The sequence below is a fragment of the Strigops habroptila genome, chromosome 10 (genome assembly GCF_004027225.2).
Source record: "Strigops habroptila isolate Jane chromosome 10, bStrHab1.2.pri, whole genome shotgun sequence".
Lineage (NCBI taxonomy): Eukaryota > Metazoa > Chordata > Aves > Psittaciformes > Psittacidae > Strigops > Strigops habroptila.
This window is the reverse complement of record NC_046359.1, coordinates 15,371,435-15,390,032: the sequence shown is the minus strand read 5'-3', so window position 1 is coordinate 15,390,032 and position 18,598 is coordinate 15,371,435. Positions and strand designations below refer to the sequence as shown.

Sequence of the window (18,598 nt, the reverse complement as noted above, 5' to 3'; positions counted from 1 at the left end):
TAGCAAGTTTCTTTCTCAAGTGCAAGCATAGGGAAGAAGCAGTTCCACTTGACATAAGAAAAGATATAATATTCAGATCAAGTGCTGTGAAAATCTGACAGACCGCTAAACCAACAGAAAGATGCTCTGAATGCACTACCTGTGAAAACAGTGTGTGCATGAAAGTGCTAGGGCTTTTACACAGCTGTCACAAACACTCTAATCAGCACCACTAAGTGTGTCTGCAACACTAAGACAAATATTTGACCTATTTTCTTAGCAGAATTTAGCTGTTGTGATTCTTAACACTCTACTCCTGTAAGCCAGCAACTGCCTAACGACTAACGCAGCACGGACACGGAATTCTTCGCAGAGTGAGACCACTTCCACGGGGCGAGTTTCTCCCAGAGGTAAAGCGATCAGGCCCTCGAACCCGCACTCATCAGCCGGCTCCGGGCCGGGGTGACCCCGCGCAAAGCCCCAGTGCTCGTTCCGCTCCTCGCAGCCCCCCCCACGCCCGGCCGTGCCGAGGACTCACGTTTGTAGCTGGCGGCCCAGGGCTGGTAGCCGTAATAGCCTGTGATGCGGAGGATCCGCTCCTCGATGGAGGTGAGCCCCACGGACGCGCTGGTGAGGTCCTCCACGGAGCGGGACCACTTCAAGTCCTCTTTGATGGCCTCGTCCACCACCAGGTACTTCAGCTGCCGCAGCTGCGGGCTAATGTCGGACAGCCGCCGGGGGCTGACATCGGGGGAGCGCCGCATGCCGCTGCGGGCCGGGAGAGGGGCGTCAGCGGGGGAACGGGGAACCGCAGCTGCCAGCGCCGCCGCCCTGCCCCGGCCCGAGGCGAAGTTAGCGGCGGGACCTCCGCCAGCAGGTGAGCGGGACCGGCGGCAGCGGCACCGCAAACTTTCCTTGCCGCCCTCCGCCGGAGCGAACCCCGGGAGCGGGCGGGCGGCGCCGCCGGCTAAGGTGGGGTGGGGTGAGGTGAGCTGGGGTGGGGTGTCCCCGTCCCGCCCCGCCCGCCCGGCCCCGCAGCGGTACTCACAGGGTGGCGGCTTTGCCCCGCGCGGAGCCGTTGGGGAACTCCCGGATCCCCATGGGGAGCAGCAGCGATGGCTGGGGGGCGCCCAGACTTCACGGTGGGGCGAGCCGGCGGCGCTCACCGGCCGGGGAAGAGGTGGAAAGGAAGGAAGAAGAGGAGAGAGCAGGGAGGCAGTAGTCCCCGCTGCAGAAGGTGCCCGGGCTGGCGCTGGCTCCCAGCGGGAGAGGCAAGCAGGCAGGGAGCCGGGCGGACCGCCACTGCCGCTTCCGAGGCGCTGCCGCCTGCGAAGCGCCGGCGACGGGGGCCGGGCCGGGCGCGCTCCGCGCCCCCCACCCCGCGCGTTGCCGTCGGTCGCCAATAGGGGGAGCCCCGCGGCCCCGCCGCCGCCGGCCGCCCGTAGCGCTCGCCCCCTGGCGGGCGGCCGTAAGCCGGGGCGGGGGCAGCCTCGGCTCCTCTGGCGAGCCCGCCTGCTCCCTGCTCGGGCGAGGGGCGGCCGGTTCCCGCTCCTGTGCTGGTCTCGGGCCGCCGGTGGGGCGGCCTCCGCTTGGGTGCTCGGAGCGCGGCCGTCCGGAGGCAGCGCGGCTCTGGCGATGGGTGCCTCGTTCGTGGCGGCGTCCCTCTGAAGGAGCGATGGAACAGGTCTGCAGGCACCTGACCTTACATCAAGCAACGTTTTTGAACTATTTGTTTTCAAGCACACCACCTAACTTAAGTGGAAAAGATGCAGCTCAGCATAAATAAATGTGGAAGCATAGATGTGTACCTTGTACAAACACCACATTCACAAACAAAACATTTAAAATCTGACAGACTAGATGAAATTCAATAACCTGTAAGTAGTGTTAGTTGAAGTTAAAGAAATTTTTGTGTACATGTATGTGTCTCAGGGAAAAAGATGATGAAGTTCAAGGAGAAAGAACTGTTCCCTTTCCGCACTTCAGCACTGCACAAGCTCAGTTTACCTGGAACATTACATTCAACACCAAGGTATTGAATGTGCAAGCAAGCTGGGATCAGTTAAACGCAACCTTTCACTACCACTGAAGGTAATGTTACAGGATCAATGCACCCTTAACAGAAAGTAAAAAATCTCCAGCAGATGAAAGCCAAACAAATTACCATCTTAAACACACATATACTATATAACACACTAAATCTATTTCTTTCCTATGCACCCTTTAATTTGAGCCTGTGAAAGTGAAAATGTTTGTGGCTGAGGAGGTCAGTTCCAAAGTGTAGTACAGGTGGACAGCAGTGGACAAGCAGAGAGCAACTGCAGGCCTTTGATGCGGCCAACCAGCAAAGTGACAGAGGTCCTTGTGGGGTACACAAACCAACGCAGGAGGATGATTTAGGTTAAGATGAGAGGATGAAAACACAATGCTCACTATATCTATGAATACTGATTATTGGCTTAAGTCTCTTTAGGGCATTCAGGGCAGGAGGAGAGATAACAACAGGCATGAATGGGATTAAACTTTTCAGTCAGACCTCTGAAGTCCAGCATCATTCCATATGCAGAGCCCATGCTCTCTTTGGCTTTAAGTGATGGACAAGGATAAGATTACATCTGAGAATTGCCTGTAATATTGCATGTACCTATCTAGTGTCAAATTCCTCCATTATATACAGGTAAATATTTTCAAAGAGTACTAAACCCAACATAATATAGGTCCAGAAATGTAAGTCTGTTCTCCATACAGGATTAATTCACATTGGCATGAGAAAACAGTATAAAGTTCTGAGTCCCAGTGCAAGCAAAGGTTCCCACAACCAAGCAAGCAGCATTGTTTACCAGCTGAGTAGTGACACCTGCTGAGCGCTCACTTACCTCTGGGCATGGGCTGGTGCAGACTAGAAAATTTGCCTCCATCACTGATGTATTTAGCTGCCTATATTACACACATCTCCACTTTAATATACCACAACCATCTCATTCCTCTGTCCAATAGAGATTGTTTTCCTCCTGTTTTATTCTTTCCCAGCTGCTGTCGTTTCAAGGTATAAATGAAATGATGGATGGGTGTTAATACTTTCTCCTGTCGTACAGGCAAGTGACATGGGACAGTTTTTGTGGCAGTGCTGATGAGTTTGATGTGAGCACGCATCTTTGTGAGAGAGAAAAAAAATGCAAGGGGGTGAAAATTTTAAAGTTCACTGAAACATTTAATTAGGATGACATTTCAAAAGTGTAAGAAGAGGCAACATCAACGTACCTAGGATCTTGTAAAACCTTGCTGTAAGTGATGTTTCTTTTTAAAAACTAGTAGCTACTGGAGAAATGCAAGCAAAGATTTGTGTATATATATTATTTTAGTTATGTTTAAGCATTGTAGCCAAAACTGAGACATTACAATATGGCGTCAGACATTAAAAAATGTAGTGTGGGTTCTCATATTATTTGGAATTTGTAGATTTATGGAGGTGCTTAAGATTTTTAATAGGAGAGAAAATATTGTAATATACTAGCAATGCTACCAAGAAAAAAGTTCAAAATAAAACATTTGGTAAGCAGTACATACTTATTAAAGGAATTGTGGACAAAATGGAGGAGGATTTGGCTCAGAGTTTAGGTTTGAGCCATGTAGCATGATTCGCAACACCAAGCTGGAGCCACTATAAGCAGCTTTTCTGAACCTCTTACTAACCCATTGCTTTAATAAAACACCTACAACCATCCAAACACAGAACATTAAGAAACAGTAGATCTTTTAAAATGGCAGGGTCCTGTAAGCAAGGGGAAAATCAGTACTGATTCCAGGGTGCGGTGACTTTATTCTGTCCTGTTAGATACACTTTTTAATTTTTTTCCAGACAACATGAAATTATACGCTTGACTGATAGCCAGCTCTGAAAAGCACAGCCATTAAGATATATTAATGTTATGTTGTCTACAATGTGATGCCATGTCAGAGGAAAATATAATTTAAATGGTATTTATTTTCACTTCCCACCAATAGTAGCTTGCCAAAAGTTTCTCAGGGATAGAAATTTACAGTTATCAAAATACTACTCATTTAATGAGAAAAGCAAGTGAATCCTCAAGATAAGAATTTTATGTTTAAAGGATACAGTGACGGTAGAAGGTTAAGGTAGCAAAAATAATTAGGCAACAAAATAATCACAACCACAGAAACTACAGCATGAAGTTGATGTGTTCCCTTTTCTCCAGTTTGTAAAAGTCATCCCCAGGAACTGAGTCTTCACCAGAAAACCCAATTCCTTCCTTAAGCAAATACTCTTCCAGCTGCGTCTTCTGGAGCTGATCTATGTTCTTGCTGCTTAGTACTTTTATGCTTAGCACTGAAGGTGCATACCTTATCCATTATCACATGTTCCTGCCCCAAGGGCTTTTGGATATTAGACAGAAATACAATATACATGATAAAATTTCTATATAATATATGGAAATGCTTGTATGGCAAAACTATTAATTTTCTCTATCTGGGGTCAAATTTGACAGCCACAGGCATATAGTGCTACTGTATGTCCACAGTGGCTTCAGCTCAACCAGTGGGACTAATTGCAGTATGGTATTCAGACTGAATAGGAGTGCAACTTTGAACATAATATCATATTCAAAACATTTTGAATCGGCAACAAAAAAAAAATATATAGATATATTGCTAGAAACTTTCTAGTCTATCCTGAGTAATCTTTGCTTGCATTTTTGCTTTAAAATATTTAGAACCACCTTTAAATGGTTTAAATAAACCAGAGAACCAAGAAAAAGCGATAGAGCAGGTAGAGAATGGCCAAATACACGACTGAATAGTAAGCAAAAATCAGCCTGATCACCTTCAACAAACTCACATTTGCCCTCTCAAGTAGAGGCAGAGACTATGCTTGAGAGCAGTCAGATGAATTTAAGACAAGTTGCAGCATATTTTTCACTTGAGCTCCCACGTTGTTCTGAGACCCTTGCAATGCACAGGCAAAACCAAAGAAGCATCAGAATTTCCGACATGACTCCTTACTGAGAGCAACTGGAAAGCTCTGGAAATTACAATGTACCTGCCCTGCTGTAGTTGGGAAGGGACACCTGGAGTCAGCATCCCAGTTCTGGGGAGGTATGCAGCTTTATAGAAAGCTGATGTCAGTGTCCCAGTTCTGGGGAGGTATGCTGCTTTAAAGAAAGCTGATTTTAATCTGCTACTTTGAAGCAATTGGATATAAACTGTTCAGTTTCTTCTTTGCCAGGCAGTGGAAAATAGAAGTCCCTTATATTTGGATTTGAAGATAGGCCTGTTTTTTGTTTTGCTATCCATTGTTAAACGATAAGCTCAGAAAAAAAAATTCAGGACATCTTATCATGTCTTGGTGATGTATGAGCCCTGCCATTGCCTCTTTTCCCAGTTCAAATCAAAAAAATGAAATGCAAAGAGCAGAAAAATAGTAACATTACCTTCGTCCAGCAAGAGGCCCCGAAGGGACTGTAGGAGGTATCAATGGCAGAAAATACAGAACAGCAGACCTCTTCAATATCCCATATTTTTGAGAAGTACCAGAGGCTTGAATCTCAATCTGTGTTCTACATAGCTTTGGTATCCTTTCACTTTCTGACGTTCCAAGAAACTTGTGCCAGAAATAATGGGCTACAAAACAGAGGTTAAGGAAAGAGTAGGTACTGGTCTTGCAAGTTTTCTGTATTTTTTGTGTGTATCATTCCTAGTTTGTCCTTTTTGCATGAGTTTGGCTGAGAGGCAAGCCAAAGAACCACGGAATTAAGGAAGATGGGGAAGTCATAGTAACAGCTATCTACCCTGGCTAGCTCCTGAAAACCCGTGGTGGGAAGAAGGCAGGAAGGAAAGAAGAAGGAAGGAAGGAAGGAAAGAAGAAGGAATGAAGGAAGGAAAGAAGAAGGAATGAAGGAAGGAAAGAAGAAGGAAGGAAGGAAGGAAAGAAGAAGGAAGGAAGGAAAGAGGAAAGAAAGAAGGAAGGAAGGAAAGAAAGAAGAAGGAAGGAAGGAAAGAAAGAAGAAGGAAGGAAGGAAAGAAAGAAGAAGGAAGGAAGGAAAGAAAGAAGAAGGAAGGAAGGAAAGAAAGAAGAAGGAAGGAAAGAAAGAAGAAGGAAGGAAGGAAAGAAAGAAGAAGGAAGGAAGGAAAGAAAGAAGAAGGAAGGAAAGAAAGAAGAAGGAAGGAAAGAAAGAAAAGGAAGGAAGGAAAGAAGGAAGGAAAGAAAAAGGAAGGAAGGAAAGAAGGAAGGAAAGAAAGAAGAAGGAAGGAAAGAAAGAAGAAGGAAGGAAGGAAAGAAAGAAAAAGGAAGGAAAGAAAGAAGGAAGGAAGGAAAGAAAAAAGAAGGAAGGAAGGAAAGAAAGAAAAAGGAAGGAAGGAAAGAAAGAAAAAGGAAGGAAAGAAGGAAGGAAGGAAAGAAGGAAAAAGAAAAGAAGGAAGAAGGAAAGAAGAAAGAAGGAAAGAAGAAAGAAGGAAAGAAGAAAAAGCAATAGCCACAAAGATATAGAGGGGGGAAAAGGGCTCTGAAGAGAACTTTAAAGAAAACTTTTAATGGATTTGTGCTCAGCGAAGGCAGTTACTTTAGTGAATTAGAGCACAATATTCATGTTATGTTTAAAGTTGCTTATTTGAAAGGTACGCTAGCCCCAAGAAAAATTTGATAATTCTCACCCTGATGATAAACTTTTGGTTTTTTCTGGTTTAGAAGGTTTTTTTAAAGTTGACATTTTTTTGATGCAGAAAATGTGTCGCTAGCCTTGGACCGTGTAGCTTTCTCAGCAGAAGAGGTTTCTGAAGGGACAGGAACACTTGGAGACTGATTTGACAGGCAATTTTTACTGTATGTAATTAATGGCAGTTGTTTGAAGCTGCTCACATGTCTGAAACATTAAAAATCCCACAGCTGAATTTTGAATCTGGAAACATAGAAGATGAAGGAGCATTACACTTTTGCCATATGGTTCCATAGTGTAGGGCATAGCCACTTGCTTCTTTGCACACATTTCGAACCCTCTTCGTAAGCTAACCACACTTCTGTTTCCAGATCTTCTGGAAATAATTTTGGAAGCTACTATAACTATTCTGCTACACCAACTGAGACCGCACTTCTCACAATTTACAAAAAGGTGTCCTCTCTTCACCTTTTGTCATCTACAATGGATATATTTCATTATACCATAAAGACAGTATGTCACTATAGTTTTTTCCAGCTGTTTTTTGAAATTAAAAGATTTCATTAAAAAAATCTGTTAACAGTATAAATGTTTAGTATAAATAGCAGTAAGAACCATGGGAATGTGCAGAGGTGCTATGCAGGTCCCTCCTGGAGACAGCAACACCCCTATATACCCACATGGGGCAGATGTTCGCACTGCTGTGAGACTCAAGGTGCACTACTTCTTAGTATAAAATGATACTGCATTAAAAAAATAGTTTTTTCATCTTGTATTTCTTTAGTAGATTCTTTTATTGTGGTGATAAATTTGGAACAATGAGATTATTTTATTAAACTTTCTCAGTCACTGCTGAATGATCTACCCTGCTTGTAGAATTAATAAAAAGGCCAAAACACCTCATTAACATGCCTGGTATTGAGCTGGGTTGGCAGCAGTGCAGTTTAATCCTGCCAAAGGGCATCTGCTGAGCAAAGTCAGAAAGCTTTTAAATCATAGTCTTATAGGTTGAGTCAGGAGAAGATGACCTTGCAAAAGCTGAAGTCCTGAACAGTTCAGGCTTTCCCCCCAGCTCATTCATGTTAGAGCTGCTTGCTGCACAGAACAATATGTTAAATAATATGGCTTCTTCTTGTGTAATTCAATGCATCAAGCTTCATTTTGCTGTGCATGCTGATTGGAAAGCTAGATACAAAAGCTTAGTTTGGAAAAAGCTGCATGTGCTAACATCCTCTTTTTTTCAGTATCTGAAAGTACACTAGCATCACCTGACCATCTAACGGTAAACTTTCATTTACAATAATTGATACAAACCCACCACACCACTTTCAGCAACGCCTCACATACTGTGTAAGCAATTACAGGTTCAGAAAGACGTGGAGAAAGAGGAAGAAAAGCACCAGTTGTACATAATCATGCCTACCAAAACATCACAAAGATCAGGATGAATGTCACCATTGCTGATTAAACTCGTGCATCTATGCCACGCGTAACTACAAGAAGTTATATTGTCAGGTAAATTGCATTACAATTCTCATACATAGCAACCTATCAAACAATCTACCTGTGAATTCAGAAGAGCGGCGTGATTTTTGTGATCATATTTTCAAGAAAAATGTGACTGCAGTAAAATTTTTAAGCTAAGCAGGTAAAAAATTCTTAAAAAAATCAGTAGGTCGTTGTGTTCCTTTGTTTATCTAAAGTGAATTTTCATTTTCCTTTTTCTAAGCTACCTTAAGTGGCTTTGAACTTCAGGTTTTCCTTTGTATGTTTTCCTTTGTTAGTCTGTGCAGAATTCCCATTCAAGTAAAAATAGGGGAATGTGATAAAATCCAGCAAAGATAAATTAAGCCATATTAGCAACATGATAAACATGAGGCAGTATGTGAAAGGGAAACTAAAAAACATACACAATAGTAAGGAAGAGATCACATTATGCTTAGATATCTTCATTAGGAAAGGGACACTCACTTTGACTGCCTTGAAATACAAATATTTTCCTTGAAATAGTAATCCAGAGACAAAAATTACATAAAGTTTTCCTAGGCTGTAGGACTCCATGGCACTTCAGGAAATGACAGTGCTGTGCGAGACTGAGGACCTGTGGGAAAGACTGGAGGAGAGAAACATTCTTCAGGCCATTGTGGGGTTTTTAATTGAGTATTGGGCTAGAAAGATAAGAAAAAATGCTAGCCTTTATAGTCTTCTGTTAGAATCTGTAGTAAATAAAACAAAACCAAACCCCAAGGATGTTGAAAACTTCCCTTATAGGATTCTTTTAATGCCTGCCAGAAACACCCATGTTAGTTGTATCAAATAACTAAAAAATTAGAATAATTCTTTTTTATTTTTTCTCCTGCTACACAATGCAGGATGAAGCAGTTGAGATTTCACACATTAAAAGTTTGAAAAGTGGCAACATTTTATGCTTTACTATGCAGTGAAGAGGTAATGTGCACCCTTTGTACGTCACATGGGATTTTTATACTGCCTTCAGGGTATTTTCTGTAAATGTTGAAATGGAATTAAAATAGCCCCCATAAAACACAGCCATTATTACTACCTGAGCTGCAGATAGTGCTTTGCCATTGTCCAATACTCACATGCATATATATTAAGAGTTTTATCTCTCAGCTGCTACTAAAATTAATGTCTTGAAACCTTAAATATGGTGTTTCTCTACAAAAACAAAACAAATCCTCATCACAACAGTTTTTAGCCTGCATTTTGGCACCAATTATGGACCAGTATCGTATTTATTCCTTTTGTTGTCATAAATAAAAGGTCTTTTATTTTGTGGCTTCTCCTCCCATTTACTCTATTGTCAGTTCCTATGATACCATTCAAGACAAAAGGCCACTCACACTGTGCAGTTACTGAGGTGGTCATGTCATTCCCCATGCCTCAAGTTCACCGTGTGCTGCATTAGTGCATAAAACACTACCTTGTCCTCTCAGAGCAGAGTAAGAGCTCCCTTCCCCTATATTCCTTCCCCTCCCTCCCCTATAGTTGTGGATATTCTCTGCTTTTTCAGGTATAACACTCCTTACTATTATGAACAAGCAGAGATATTGTAATGCACAGAAGCTTTTTTAAGCCTAATCTTATCAGTCAAATTAAAAAACTTCAACAGAAATACTCAGCTCTGCTCATGAAGTTGAAGAGATATACAACAAACATGTAAGTTATAAATGGCAATTTTCCTGACATTGGAATAATCCACGGGCTAGCAAGCTAATTCTAGGCTCTGGTATACCTCCCACTAAAGAGTAAATACTCATCTTTCTTCTGTGATCAGTAATTTTATAGCAGGTGCTTATTCTAGTATTGAGGTATTTTGTGATAGGAGGACAAGTAAAACAAAAATTCTACAGAATGACTGATGAAATGTTTTCATTGACTGAAACAAGATCTTTAAATTAGCTGATGAACAGTATTTGTGCTTATGTAACAATTTTGCCTGTTAGTAAATTCAAGTAGTGACTTTATTAGACCATTGTCCAATTAATAACTAGATCATGCAAAACAAAACAACAGAAACAAGAACATCTGCACAAAATACACAAAAATCCTAGCTACCTCCCAGTTCTTCCGGAGTGCAGTTATACACCAAAGAGAAAATCTTCATGGCATTAAAGGAACCTGCATTTATCATGACAGCACACCACTTGATTATATGCAAAGGTTTATGAGAAAACCCACCCACACTCTCCATGAGGCAGCCTAGGGATGAAAGCTATTTTTCAGGCTTGTGCATTGGCAGCATGAACAAAGGTTCACCATTTAGGAGATACTTACTGCTTTAGGAACGGAGAAAAAGGGGGAATTGCTTTCACTTTCTCTCCTACTTTATTCTCATGGGGCAATAGGACTCCACAGGAGTGGAGTTAACTTAAGTTAGCAGATCAGATTATAAACAGACTGGAGGTGGCAAGAAAATGCCATCTTTACAATCTCGTTGTAGTTTTTAGACTGGGGATAGGGTGAAGACTAACGTGAATCCCTTATAGCCATTTGTTACGAGAAAGAGACAGCACATTCTTTTTCCTGTAGCCTGGGACAGGAGAAGAAGCTTGCGTCCCAGCAAAAAACCTTACAGTTTAGATACTGAGCAAAAATGTGTTTTGGTAAGGATAGTTACCAATGCAGAAGTGCTTTGCTTAGGAAGTTTGGTGGAGCCTCCATTACCCAGACATATCTGCCAAGGGATGAATCTTGTATTGCTTATTTCTGCCCTCTACAGTGGAGGAGTGGAGGCCTCAATCTTCTTTGCTCACTAGTAGCAGCCATTTCATGTGCCAGGCCAAAATCATGCCAGAAAAAACATAGACTGTATATTTCTAGAGAAATGTTGCTGCAATTGTTCCTATTACTCTGTTTCATGTTTCGTATTGCATTAGTCAATAGCTACCTCATTATTTGCAGCCTCCTTGTTTTTTCCATTTTATTACATTTCAGTTGTCAAACAATATTGAAAAGATATGAATCCCGGAGCTTGGGTAGTGGCTTGTTTTCCCTTTTCTGAATGCTCATTCTCTGGTTAAGAACGAACCCTTTTTCCACCCCTACCCTGCTCCCCCAAGAATTAACCAATCATTTCATCTGACAAAATTCAGCTTCTCCTGATTCTCATGCCCTACCCATGGATGCTCGTCAGCTCTATCGTGTATGAACCAGCTCAGAGCTCCGGAGAGTACTACCTGTGTCATGCTTTTCAGAAATGCAGTTTGTAGTGCTAACTTTTGAAAAGATTCTTTGGTGATATTTTGTAAAGGTACAAATGAAACACAAAAGATACTTCCCTGCAGCCTGCAAGGCAGGGGGGTGCGAGGAGGAGCACTTTGCCTGCTTCCCTGGCTCAGATTTCACCGCATGCAAGAGGCAGTCATCAAAATGACAAAACAGCAGCACCAAATCACAAAAGAGAAGCACAGAGTACCAACTAAAATGAAGAACCTCCTTCTGCTACTGAGAAACAGGAAAGGCAGCTTTGGGAGGAGAAAAACCCTGAACATCCTTAAGAACTCAGATTACCATGGAATCTAAATTGCTGAGCATCAGACAAGAAGGGTTATAATTGACTATTAGGGGTCATGGTTACCAGCACACCATTTTCTTACAAAGTTCAGCCTGCCCTCTCTTACCTTGTTCTGGAATAGGCAGGATGACTGCAGAGGTCACCTTGAGGTCCAGCTGACTTCAGGGGTTTTCATCTAGTGCCACCTGTGTTGTGGTACTGCTTGACACTGACTAACAAGACAAGCACATATACAGTGTGAGACACTAACTAAACTGACTTACAGAAAGTGCATGTGATACAAAGGGGGGAAGCAAGGCTTCTTTTATGTTTGTGATCACTTCTTACTGGGGATAAAAAGGTAATGTGCAATTATACTGTTCACCTATAATAAACGTATCAATTATATTTTTAACCAGTGTTTTAAAAAGTTCACCTCTCCGCTTCATTTCTATACCTTTCCTAGGCACCAGTCGATATTTAAGGTACTTACCTACACAAACGCAATTGCTGCCAGTGTTAAGCTAAGGGCAGTAAGAGCTGAAGGGAGGGGTAGGAAAATATCCCTGAGAGTGATCTATGCCATTCTGGAGTGTGAAACTGCCTAGTGTCAGCATATATGTGCCCTTACTCTTTGTTAGTGCCTTCCCAATAAGATGCGAGTGTCTGCGTGCACGTTCCAGACACCTGGAGATCATTGCTCCCATATGAATACTGATCAGCTCATTCTCCAAGCTGCTGTACCAGCTGTGGGCCCCACTGGAGGCTGCTTACATGAGGCTAGGGCACTTTTGCAATCTTCTGCAGGAACATGGCCAGGCCTTAGATAAGCAAAGGATCCAGCTGTAGAGGTGCATAAAAGAGACATATCCACCCTCCCTTTTATCACCTGGGATCAAACTCAAGCATTAAATTTTTAATAGAAGGACAGTTTTGTAGTCTCTCTTCTCTTTGATCATTGAGGAGGTTTTGAAAAACAACCCATTGGTTCCCTTCCTTTTGAAGTTGTACACAGCAGGATCCTTAGTGGTAGATAAGCAGGCAGATGTAGTGCTCAGTATTAGATTTCCACTGTCACCATAACAACATTTAGCAGGGATGCTGAGCTGCCATCATTTGAAGTGAGACGAACAAGTGCTGCAGAGTTGTGGGCAGGTGACATGACTTTAATTTTGAGGCTGTTCTGTCCAGCAGCAAGCCAAGGACCTGGAGAAGAGCCTTTTCGTTTTGAACAAGAGACCAAGGAGTCTCTGTGCTTCATAGAACAACTGGAAACTTTTGTCTCCGTTTGTCATTTGGGAGGAGATGAAGCTTTGCAGGCTTTGGTAATTCATAGTGCAGCTTCTCATTCTGCCTTGTTTGCAGCTCCTGCTCTATTTGTCAAGCTATAGAGAAGCTTCTGGAAATGGTTGCCGTCTTCCCCTCTCTCCCTCTGTGCTACTCCAACCCTATGGACCATAATTAGAAACAAACATAACAAACTCAGTTTGAAATTTGAGAGTCATTTATGCATAAACATTTGTTTTAGATTTTCCTTTTCTAAACATAATATTGGTGGCAGGTGGTTGCTGAAAAGTAATGTAAGAAAAGTTTCCTTTTTCTCCAGAAGCCAGATATTTAAACTGTGTTTAAATAATTTCTAGGCAATTACAAGCATCCACATGAATTAACATTCCTAACTTACCTGCAACAAGATAACACCTCGCGCGTCTCATTAAAGTCATAGCTCCATCCCAGGTGCAGCTCTTTTGCTGTGAAGTGCAATAATCTTTCATATTGGTTGCTTAATTTTAGATTGGCAGGCAATATACATGGGTAATTAAGGACCTGGTTAAAACTGCAAAAGAGTTGTTGGAATATGTGCTTTAAGGTGAGCTAAAGTGATTCCTAAATTTCTACCATATATGAAGACAAACAAGAAATCCCTGAGGTGTGACACTGGAGGTTTTGTATCAGAAGGTAGCGGGAATTGGCAGCAACCTGCACATCACCAGTAGTTCTATGACAGTTTCTAGCCAATAATCACTTCTATGAAAACAGCAATTCTCTGTGCTGTAAATAGCTTCAAGTGCCATTTAGATTGTGACAGTACAGCATAAGAGAGCTGATGCTAATCCTGCACTATAGGATCACCTTGTGTAACTTGGCCATACTGAAAAAAAAACTCAACCCCACTCAACAATCCAGAAGTAACAGTCTCCTCAGGTGAGCTCACCTTATGTCTAACACTTGGAGGTAAGAATAGTTTGACATTCAAACAATAACCCAAGAGTTTGCTGTCAGGAAGAACAGAAGGGAAATAGATTAGGACCTTAATTTAGGACTTGCTTACATTGTAACATTGTAGTGCTGGCAATGTTATGCTGAGCTTCTGTAAAGCATAATTTCTATTGACAATGGGCACAGGCAGCAAAAAAGAATCCCAGTGGAATGAGTTTTGGTGCCATATAGCAGCAAGTCACGAGGCTGTCTCAGTAGACATAACTAAATATTTCTCTCAGTTTGAAGAGATTCATTTTGGAGAAACCTACAGCCTCCAGGTGGTGCAAAAGCAAGGCTGTGCAAAGGTGAATTTAGCAGAAAGCTCCATGCAGAAGGTCCTGCTTCTGCCATACTTTCCCACACTAAATTACTGGCACTTTCAGCTCTTTCCCCTTGTGCCTCTACTGTTCATCTTTTTCCTTCCTCATAACAATTTCTTATCCTTTATACAAGCTTCAAGATGTGATAAATTACTATGGTTTTTTGCAAAATATATTTTGCTTTGTCTGTATAATGAACTCTATTCATCTTTTTATAAGATTATATTAGCTCAGTTAAACATATTTACAAACTTCAGTGTTAGAGTGAAAATTAATAGCACACTAACAGAGACCTCTTCATCAGGTACACATTTGTTAGAAGAATACTGAGTTTGTTTTCCATTTTTCATACATCTATAGTTTTCCACTGCTTTGCTGATTATGATGAGTGTATCGATTTTCTCATGTGTACACATACAAAACTCTGCAGAAGAACTCTGCAGTGAAAAAAATCCTGCATACTAATATCCCAGCTGGTATGTTAAGGGGCTGCTTGTGGGCACTAATCTCTATTTAGAGCTTAAAGAAACAGAGCCTTCATTTTAGAGTAAATTAGAAACAGGACAGAGGCTACTAGACCAAATACAAAGATTGAGATCAAATAACTCCTTCAGTGGTATAAGCCAGCAGTCCGTGTTTACACCAAGGCTAACTCTGAGCTCACTAACTGAGCAATTTCTACCTCTGGTACTGTGGAAACTTGTAGGAATCATGAGCCTCAGAGCAAGCACTCTGGAGCAGAACGACAAAACCGTGTACTTGTGCATCCCAGTACACAAACTTTGATCAGAATAATCTCCTGAAACAATATCATTTGGCCCAATGGCCTACATAGTGCAGTAGTGTAACTGCCAGTCCCCCTACGTATACCAGTTATTTATAACTTTATTCACATGGACATAAGATGCTTTCATTAGAATTTTTTTTTAGGCTGAAACCTACCACACAGAACTTGGAAAGTTTTGAAAGATGTTTTTTGCATACTGGTGCATGCTGGCCTTTGATTTGGTAAATGTGAAACGTAGATGCACTGCCATAGCAAGAATATGCATGCTGGCCTTTGATTTGGTGAACGTGAAACTTAGATGCAGTGCCATAGCAAGGATAGAAGTAGTGCCGAAAAAAAGACAATGCAACTAAAGGGCAAGTCCATTTATCAAGTTAATTAGGTGACTTAGCTCATATTATAGAGCGTAATACATATACCACTCAATCTATCATAGTAAAAGGAAGGAGAAATACAGAAACAGAAATTTAGACTGCTGTTATCCTTGCAAATACTATAGGGGAATTTACTAGCCTGCATCCCCACGCTTTTGTATTTCATGGAATTAACTCTGTACTGAACACTGTATTTCAGGGTCCTTTGATTACTAATTGCAGAGTGTTCATTACAAGCATGATCATCTGAGTACAAAACAGTTCAAAGAGGATAGATGAAGGTAAATTCTAAACATAAAACCAAAGAACCAGAACAAAGATGACAGATAAAAGCCCTAAGAAAGGAAGGCAAAGATCGCAGAAGACAGACAAAACCCTTGGATTCCCAGGCTGGCTGGGACTGTCATGTGTCTTATACATACTGCACCACTATCTCCAGCACTGCTAGGAAAAAAGCCCACAAAAGCTTTCTTATCAACATGATGGTGTAAGCAGTTGGATCTTCTATTCTGTTTCTTGAGTGGAAGAGAAAGTTTTGTTAGCACCCCGTACCCAAAGCAATGAAACCCTCATAACAGAGCAGAATACCTCGTGCCTCCATTCTGCCATGAAGACAGTTCTTTTAAAACATGTACTGAATATGCCTTTAATCAGTACTTCACATTTATGTATTATAGCAGTGAGCTGTATTTAACCCCATTACTCAGGTCCCTGCCTGTGGTTTTCCCCAGGACTTTTTCAACATTTCACAATTAAAAAGAATAGGACACAGATGTCTATCTGTCCATTCAGTGGAGGGTAGTCTGATCACTAATGAGACAGCCTAGGGTTTCAGGATTATGTGTTCTTCCACTTCTCCTCCTCTCCCCTTTCCTCCCGCCCATGGCTCACTGATTGTTCCTCAATAAAACAACCTAATAAGCTTGTATGGATGAGCTTTGCTCTTCCTAAGCACCTCAGACATGGCTATAGCACTGTACTTGGGAAGAAATAAAAATAGATAAAAAAAGAGAGACTGAACACCCTCCAGTAGACATCATTAGATGTGAGAACAAATCTCCCACTTGTGCTTCTTTTATCACTACATCATCTCAGTCCTGACATTTTAAACTCAGTGACCAGACCTGCGTTTTCTAGAGGAACTAGTCTTCTACTCAGGTTCTGAAAATGTAACTACTGGCCCCCTTGGAAGACCAATACTTCTTGCGGATTCCAAAGGATTCCTTTGCCATGAGCTAGAGGCAGAGTGCACAGCTGAGATTTCTGACCAAAGGAACACACATTGGCTCAATAAAGGCAGTTTCTAGAATATTGCCATTCCATGTCTGTTTTTCTTGCATATTCAAGACTTTAATCACCATCTTTATCCATCACAGAAATTCAGCTAAAGCTTCAGAACTTATCCTTGATCAGATTATAGATCTAAAGTCAGTAGGGTGTGGGGGTTGGGAGGAAGGTGTTTTAAGATTTAGTTTTTATTTTCTCATTACCCTATTCCGATTTGGTTAGTAATAACTTAATTTTCTCCAACTTGAGCCTGTTTTACTCATGACAGTATTTGGAGAATGATCTCTCCCCATCCTTATCTCTACTCACAAGCCTTTCATTATATTTTCTCTCCCCTGTCCAGTTGAGGAGGGGAAGAGCATTGGTGGACACCTGGTACCCAGCCAGAGTCAACCCACCACACTTGTCTACTCAGCCATCAACACAAAAGAATTTTAGTATTGAAGAGTACTGAGCTACCTGAATGCTAAGGATTGTTTTGCTTGATATAAGGCTGATATTGGCACATGCATACTCTTTTAATTAATAGGGAGAAAATGCGTTAAACCAGACATAAAAGCAGATCTGACTTAGCAGCAATTTCCTGAACACCAGCCACTTGCCTAAGCTAATGAGGTTTTAACAACTTCTTAAAAAAAAAAAAACCAACCAAAAACCCACTAAAAGCACCACCAAACAAAAAGAAAAAAAAGAATTAAAAAAAAATCAACAAACAAGCAAACCCAAAAACTAACCAAGAACTTCTCTCTTTTCTTGCATGCTTTGATCACCTGTGAGAAAATTAAAAAGGCTGCCAGTGTTCAGCTTTAACACTAAAATTCTATTGAGACAAATGGTGTAATTAACACCTCTGAAAGTATTTACTTGACCATTCACAAAGTCCAGAACATCATCTTTCTCAAAGTAATTTTTTTTTTTGACATTTATAAATATTGATAAATGTCAGAGACATTAAGTAGAAAAATTGTTGTGGTGTACAAAAAAAAAAAAAAAAAAAAAAAAAAAAAAAAAAAAAATTGCACCCCTACAAGAGGTTGGTTGGTTGGATTTTTTTCCTGACAGGACCATATAGCTTTTCACTATTCTGGCCTGAACTGGAAGCTCAAATATCATCACTTTGGACCTAGAAAGATCACATCCAAGTCTTGATTTTCAAAACACATTAGCTTAAAAATAAATCAAATTAAAAAAAAGAAAAAAAGAAACTTTGCTTTACTAATTTCTAGTTTCTTAATTTTTAATTTTAATTTAAAAGCCCTGTTAGAGTACAGTAGACTCAATCGGTATTCTTCTATTAAGGTTTTGACTACTTTTCATATTAAGCAGAAGATGGACAAATATGAGGAGATTTAGGCAGGTACTGCAGTTATGTAAGAGTTAATGTTTGTTTAGGTCTTCAGTAGCTTTTGGAAAAGCAGAATCAGTTACAATTAGGGGTGTTTGCCTGAATCTTTCAGAAATAATGTATTTATAAATAGCTAATATATCTTTTCCCAAGGTAGGAAGTTCAGAAAATATAAAGTCCAGTGCTTTTTTGTGTGTGCACCTACTACTGTCTATTTAGGACTACTTTAGAAGATGAACTACTGTATTCAGCAGTAGTCACCTAGTACAGTTTATCATTCAGAAAATGACATAGCGAAGAGCTCAGTACTTGGATAGTGTCTGGAGTCCTGAGGGGCCGAGGGTGTTGTAGCCCCCACTAAGCATACCCAGTGACAGATAGAATTGCTGGGATTTGAACTCATGCATATCCTTCAAGATGTCTGAAAAGGTAATTCAGTTCTGACTCATTCAACAGCCTTCACTGGGCTTTCAGAATACTTTTCTATAGATTATCTGTCTTCAGGAGCAAGGAAAAAACCATAAAGCAACATCAAGGAGGTCTGGCAATTTTACCT

At 41.2% G+C, this 18,598-nt stretch overlaps 1 protein-coding gene across 1 annotated transcript in view; it reads right to left on the bottom strand.

The window, feature by feature from the left end:
* The window catches only part of SLC35F3 (solute carrier family 35 member F3), a 201,928-nt gene extending 189,297 nt beyond the window's left edge, over positions 1 to 12,631 (bottom strand). The window contains exon 1 of the mRNA XM_030499629.1: positions 12,442 to 12,631. Coding sequence (XP_030355489.1) covers positions 12,442 to 12,535 — 94 coding nt within the window. The 5' untranslated portion in view covers positions 12,536 to 12,631. The remainder of the gene's footprint in view (positions 1 to 12,441) is intronic.
* Between the last annotated feature and the right edge of the window lie 5,967 nt (positions 12,632 to 18,598).